Source organism: Condylura cristata, unplaced genomic scaffold, assembly GCF_000260355.1.
Source record: "Condylura cristata isolate star-nosed mole 26May11 unplaced genomic scaffold, ConCri1.0 scaffold00042, whole genome shotgun sequence".
NCBI classification, from domain to species: domain Eukaryota; kingdom Metazoa; phylum Chordata; class Mammalia; order Eulipotyphla; family Talpidae; genus Condylura; species Condylura cristata.
Window position 1 is genome coordinate 4,320,046 of NW_004567143.1, and position 6,561 is coordinate 4,326,606.

A 6,561-nucleotide genomic window follows, 5' to 3' on the forward strand; every position below is an offset into this window, starting at 1 on the left:
TACTCAGGCCAGTGGCTCGGTGCTTCTGGTTGCTCTGGGATCTGCCTGCCCGCTGGGCTCTGCGGGACCCCAGTAGCACAGTGGGAGCACCCCAAGCTCTTGTGGATGAGCCAGGCCCCCACCCCCTTCTCTTCCAAATGAACGCTAGCAGTTCCTCCCGCCCGCCCGTCTCTCGCCTCTCCCCACACTCGCCGGGTTTGTGGGTGCAGCCGGCATAGGTGTCCGTCCTGATGAATAAGGAGTAAACATGCTGGAATGAGCAACTGAAGCGTGAGGACAGCTCCCCCAGCAAGAAAACAGCATCCCCAAGACACCCCGAGCCTGAGTGTGGTCTGGCCCCGCCCTGGTCTCCCCCGCCCTGGGTGTGTAGCTGGGAGCCATGAGATGGCCAGGGAGGCAGTGTTCCTTCGGGGGACCTGCCCGGACCCCGACGTGCCATCCAGCCGCTGGGGCTGCGGGCACGCTGAACAGCAGCAACCCCGCCCCCGAGCTGCAGGGAGCCACCGCGTCTGCAGGGACTGGCGTGGCCCGGGCCCTCGCCTAGGGCCCCCTTTGCCTGCAGGGACCTCACATTCGCGGTCATTTGACCTCGGCTCCTGACTTCCCCAGGCCTCCGCTGGCCTCGGTGGGCAGCAGCGGGACATCCGGCTCCCAAACCCTGTCCTGCTTTCCCACGCGTCCTCCCCGAGCCGCTGTCCTGAGACCCCGACGGCCGTCTGCCCTCCTGCGCTCTGGGCGTCGGCTTCAGTGGCTGTGACCTTGCCCACCACAGCCTGCCGTGGGCCGGCCCCGCCGCTGAGGCTCTCACGTCCCCCCCACCCCACCCCACAGGTCTATGGCCAACCTCTCCGTCCTGTTTGGCCAGGTGAGTGGAAGGTTGGGGTGTCCTGAGGGTCGGACACTGGACCCGGGCCTGACGCACCTCAGCCCTTCCCCAACCCCGCACCCCAGATGCCCCCCCGCCCCCCACCGACTGCAGGCTGACCCCTCCAGGTGGTGCGGGGCCTGAGCGCCGGCGCCCGAGTCTTCGAGTACATGACGCTGTGTCCGGGCATCCCGCTGTCCGGGGGCTGCCGCGTGCCCAAGGAGCACCTGCGTGGCTCTGTCGCTTTCCAGAACGTTTCCTTCAGGTCAGTTCCACGTGGGGCGGGCCTGGGACCAGTGGGCTCCGGCCTCCCCCTGAATAAGCCCCCCAGAGGTGCAGCGAGGCTTCACAGGGGACCAGACACAAGGGGGTGCGCCCTGGTCTGACGGTGGTCTCTCGGCCCCCAGCTACCCCTGCCGCCCTGGCTTCCCGGTGCTCAGAGACTTCACCCTTACGCTGCCCCCTGGCAAGATGGTCGCCCTGGTGGGCCAGTCCGGGGGAGGTAAGAGGAACGCCTGGCTGCTGGCCGCGGGGGGCTGGAGAAGGGGCCTCTACCCCACCGAGGCTCCCTTTCCTGGCACAAGCTCCAGAAAGCAGGCCCCTCCTCACTGCCCTGACCCCCACTCCAGGCAAGACCACCGTGGCATCCCTGCTGGAGCGCTTCTACGACCCCACAGCCGGCGCTGTGCGGCTGGACGGGCAGGACCTGCGCACCCTCGACCCCTCCTGGCTCCGGGGCCAGGTCATCGGCTTCATCAGTCAGGTGTGGGGGGCCCCTGGGCGCCGGCCCCAGCCCACCCCGCTTCCCCGAGCTCCGCTTCCCTCTCCGGCCTTCGGCGCTTGGAGCTGCCTGCCAGGGCCCTGGCAGTCTGCAGTGTCCAGCGGCCCAGAGTTCCCACAGTGGCACTGCTGGGGACTGCTGGGGGCCCACGGCACCCCACCGCTTGGCCCTGAGCCCTGGGCCTCGCCACGTTCTCTGTAGGAGGCCTGTCGTCCCATGCGTGGGGAGCCAGGGCACCCTGACAGAGCCCGAGAAGGGCCAAGCGCAGGCCCCTCCCTAGCTCGCCGGCCACCCCCGTCCGGGACCCCACTCCTGAGGGACACCGTTCTGGACGCTGCGTCTCCCTGCCTTGCTGGGCCCCTCCGTTCTCCTTTGACCCGTGGCTTGGAACCGCCCGACCTGCCGGGCCCTCAGGGCTTCGGGGCACAGTCAGACGTTTGCTGTGGACACCCTGCCCCAGGAGCCTGTCCTGTTCGCAACGACCATCATGGAGAACATCCGTTTTGGGAAGCCGGATGCCTCCGACGAAGAGGTGTATGCGGCTGCCCGAGAAGCCAACGCCCACCAGTTCATCTGCAGCTTCCCTGAGGGCTACAACACCGTGGTGGGTGCGTCTGGCCTGACCGCGTGAGGGGTGGTGCGCAGGGGCCTCGGGAGGGCCGAGGGGAGGCAGGACAGGCCCGAGCAGCCGAGTCGGGCCAGGAGCAGCGTCCCCGCCGCGACCGCGCTCTCCGCCACTTCTGTCCTCTGCGCCTTTGCTTCACCCGCTCCTCTGGCGTCCAGCCGCCTGGCAGAGCGGCCTCTTCTGACTTCCCCGGGGAGGGCGCGGACGGTGCCGGGACACTGGAGCAGGCCGGTGCATGCCAGATGACGCTCCGGCCTCAGCTCTGCGTGGCTCCGGGGTCCTCTCCGGCACCTGCAGCTGCCCGCACCCTCGACAGGCGGAGCTGGGCTCGGCTCCCGCTGGCGGCTGGTCTGGCCACTGCGGCCTCTGCGCTCTGAGCTGCCGAAAGGCGTCCTCTGCCGCCGGTCACGGAAGCAGCTCTGGGCCCGCCCGCTGGGGGCCGGCCTTTGCTCGGCCTCGGGCCGCCCGCTGCTCTGGGCTGCTGCCCCTCCAGGCTCCTTTGGGTTCCCCACTGCCACCCCTGCATTTCAGCCCCGCATGGACCTTAAAGAATGCTGGGGCGTGAGCTTCAACACCCCCAGGCTGTCACTGTGCCCCTCCCCCTGGTTCTGGATGTCCCCACAGCAGCTGAGACCCAGCAGGCCAGGGGGAGATGGGGCGCTGGCAGGGCGCACCCCCCGCTCCCCTCAGGGCTCCCGGCATGGTGAGCCGCCCCTGGGGGCCCTGGGACCGGGGTCACCTGCCTGCGCATCGCACGGGGCCTGCAAGTTGCGAGAGACGCCCCTTCCGCCCTCAGAGCCGTCTGAGGGGCCTCGCCCGTGGGGGCGCTCACACCCTGCCCGTGTCCCCCTGCGCAGGAGAGCGGGGCACAACCCTGTCTGGTGGCCAGAAGCAGCGCTTGGCCATCGCCCGCGCCCTCATCAAGCAGCCCGTGGTGCTGATCCTGGACGAGGCCACCAGTGCGCTGGACTCGGAGTCTGAGCGGGTGGTGCAGGAGGCCCTGGACCGCGCCAGTGCCGGCCGCACCGTGCTGGTCATCGCTCACCGCCTCAGCACCGTCCGGGGGGCCCACCACATCGTGGTCATGGCCGACGGCCGCATCTGCGAGGTCAGCCCCCGGGGCCCCGCCCCACCGCCGCCAACGCTGTGCGGGCCTCGGGCTGAGGGAGGCCGGGACGGCAGGCTCCGGCGCGGCGCGTCCCGGCCCCGCTCTGGTTCGAGGCTCGGGGTGCCGAGGCCACGGGTTGGGTGACCCTCTACCCTCTGCGCGCTCCAGATGGGCACCCACGAAGAGCTCCTGAGGAAGGGCGGGCTCTACGCGGACCTCATCCAGAGGCAGGCCCTGGACGCCCCCGCCCCCGGCAGGCCCGGCGGCCCGCGCAGCCGCCACCCCAAGTCCTGAGACGCCCGCCGAGGGCCGGTCACCGCCAAGCCTTGGGGCCAGGACCGCGGGAGGCGCTGCCGGAGACCCAGCGACCGAAGGCCGCGGCGCTGCTCCCTGACCACAGTGAGCCGGCTGGTGGCGTCCCGCCCTCCCGGCACCGGCGCCGGCCGCAGCCTGCTGCCAGAGCACTGGCCAGGTCGCATGGCGGACCCTGGCCTCCGGCCCTCTGCTCTGTCCTGTCCGGTTGCCCAGCCCCTCCCCCTCCCCTCTGCCGACCCGCCTCAGGCGGCATGGCGCCAGGGGCCCGGGGCAGACCTGGGCTGGGTGAGGATTCAGATAAGGCTCTTAGACCTCAGCACCCGCCCCCGCCCCGCCCCGCCCCGTGAGGAGGAGCCGCGGTCCCCACCAGCAGCCCTTACTCCAGATGACTGGCCCCCCTCACCCAAGTGGCCGGTCTGGTCAGTTGCCAGGCAGGTACCTGGAGGCCATTCCCTAGATGCTGCCCCCCCCCATGCACGGGCCAGCCCCTGGGGAGCACACAGCCCTGAAGGCAGGACGCGAGCCCTGGGGCTGTGGGCCACAGTCACCAGACCAAAGGGCCTGATGGCAGCCTCGGGCTGACACACCAGCCAGGTCAGCCCCAGAGTGGGACGGCAGCCCCAGCCGGAGTTGAGGTGGTCGGCCTGGGGCTCCCGTCTTTGAATGAGGCATGGGCTTCTGGAGGTTCCAGAAGGGTTCAGCTGAAGGGCCCTTGGGTCAAACTGGCCTTTGAGGCCACCAGGCTCTCTGGGGGCTGGGCTCTGCCCCTGCTGTGGCCTGCAGCTGCCTCCAGGCTGAGAATTCCAGCAGCCCTGCTCGCCCTGGGGGAGGGGCGGCCTGCAGGCTTCTGGAACCTGCCTGTGGCCCCAGGGCAGTGCCGAGGAGCTGCCTCAGCTGGGCCTGGAAGCCAGCCTGGGGGAGGTGGCAGTGGACCCATGTGGCTAAGGAGCCAGGCTGAGGGTCCCCAAGGCTCTTCCATTGCTGCTTTGGAGACAGCACCCGTCTTTACCCAGGTTGAAGACCCGACTTCCTGACTGGGCAGCCGTCCAGGAAGCAGAGGCCTGGCTGGCTCCACTGCTCTGCCACTCAACACCTCCCCACAGGGGCAGCCTCGGCGTCCAAGCAGCCGCCTGAGCCGCCCTGGGCGTGTGGTGGCCGGGGAGCAGCAGCCCAGCCAGGCAGCATCTGGCCTCCGGCCCGGCCGCTGGACACCTTGACACCACATGCCAGCTCTTACCTCACTGGGGCAGCGGCGTCCAGGCCGCGCACTCCCCGGACCTTCCCTCACGCTCGGCGCCGGCCGGCAGCCTGGCCGCACTCCATCGCGGAGCTTCTCTGAAGACTAACGGGAAAACCTGTGGTCAACTGAAAACTGCTGGGCCGCAGCTCAAGGTGGTCGGGGCGGCAGTAGCCCTTTGGCCACTGGCCGCCTTCTGTCCTCTGCCGCGGTGCCAAGGACCGCCGGCCCCGTCTCAGAACAGACGGGAGGGGACGGGAGCCGGCCCACCTTGCCTCTGCCTCCGGGCGCCTGCGGCCAGCGCCCTCGCGCGCTTTGTAGCAGGAGATGGAATAGAAGTGGTTTCTGTCAGCAAGGCGGCCACGGCTGCTTTCTCTCCGCGGTGCGCGCCCCCGCCCAGGCCCAGGACGCCAGGAGCAGAGCTTGCCTGGCTGGGGGGCGGGCCCGCGGCCGGCTGCCCAGCCCCCCCGCTGCTGGCCCACCCCCTGCCCCTCAGGCCTGGCGCTGACCCCGCAGCCGGCGCTGTTCGGAGGTGTCTGCTCCCCGCCCCGCCCGCTGGCCTTGCTGGGTCAGCAGCATCCTCGGCCGCTGCGCAGAAAGGGCACGGCCAGTCCCAGTCGTCGCGGGGCCGCGTCCTCACATTCCCGGGCGCCTTTCTATTTCAGGGAGCTTATCACATCTGCGGGGCGCCACTGAGAGCCCCATTGTGTGTAGGGAGAGGCTGGAAACCCCCATGGCCTCGAGTGGGGCGTGAGCCACCCATGGGGCGCGGGGGCCAGAGACCGGCCGCTCGAGACAAGACCAGGCCCCACGCTACACCAGGCAGGGCGGCGGGGAGCCCCATCCCTGCAGCAGAGGCGGGGGGCCTGGGCGCGAGGAGGTGGGGAAGGGGGTCCCTCGAGACCGAGGGGCCGCGGCCGTCCAGCGTCGCGGCACGCTGGGGCTCCGAAAGAGGAACCTGCCGAAGCCAAACCTGCCACCGCTTTCCGCTTGGTCAAGAGCCAGCACTGCTCTTTGTGAAACAGCAGATGGCCCGGAGCGGAGCGGGGAGGCAGGGAGGGGCTGGGGCAACGGTCAGTGCTGACCTCAGGCTGGACTTGCAGGCTGGGAACAAGGCGCCCCCAGCCTCAACCTCCCTGGTCCCCTTCAAGCCCTACCCAGGACAGCTGTGGTTTTCCGCGGGCGCCTCTGCTCTCCACACCCCCGGCACTAATGGCTCAGCCTGGGGCCCCAGGGACCTCCCCCCGCCCCCCCCCCCGACTGCTCGCCGGCCCCCCTGGCCCCCTCGCTGCTGAAACCCAACCCTCTGCGGCAGCCCAGGCGCAGCCTCCCGCACAGCAGAGCTGCTTCCAGTCGCCGCCCTACCTGCTCTGCTGCAGAGCCCCAGCCGGCGCCGGGCCCCGAGGAGCCGCAGCGGCCCGGGGGCTCCCCAGCGCACCCCGAAGCTCCAGCGCGCCGGGCCCCGAGGAGCCCGTCATCTACCTGGACGCCGAGGACGACTGGGCCTCCCCGGAGGTGCTGGACCCGCTGCTGCTGCTCCTGGACGCGCCCGGCTTCCGGGCCTGCTTCCGGGGCCTGTACGACCTCGCCGCGCTGGGCCCGGGCGGCCTCTTCCGCGGCTTCCGCGACG

At 70.7% G+C, this 6,561-nt stretch overlaps 1 protein-coding gene across 1 annotated transcript in view; it reads left to right on the forward strand.

The window, feature by feature from the left end:
* Positions 1-5,282, forward strand: part of ABCB8 (ATP-binding cassette, sub-family B (MDR/TAP), member 8) — an 11,509-nt gene extending 6,227 nt beyond the window's left edge. The window contains exons 6-12 of the mRNA XM_012733859.1: positions 832-865; positions 994-1,130; positions 1,273-1,367; positions 1,495-1,628; positions 2,107-2,254; positions 3,129-3,379; positions 3,548-5,282. Of these exons, the coding sequence (XP_012589313.1) occupies positions 832-865; positions 994-1,130; positions 1,273-1,367; positions 1,495-1,628; positions 2,107-2,254; positions 3,129-3,379; positions 3,548-3,673 (925 nt within the window). The 3' untranslated portion in view covers positions 3,674-5,282. The remainder of the gene's footprint in view (positions 1-831; positions 866-993; positions 1,131-1,272; positions 1,368-1,494; positions 1,629-2,106; positions 2,255-3,128; positions 3,380-3,547) is intronic.
* Positions 5,283-6,561: the final 1,279 nt, after the last annotated feature.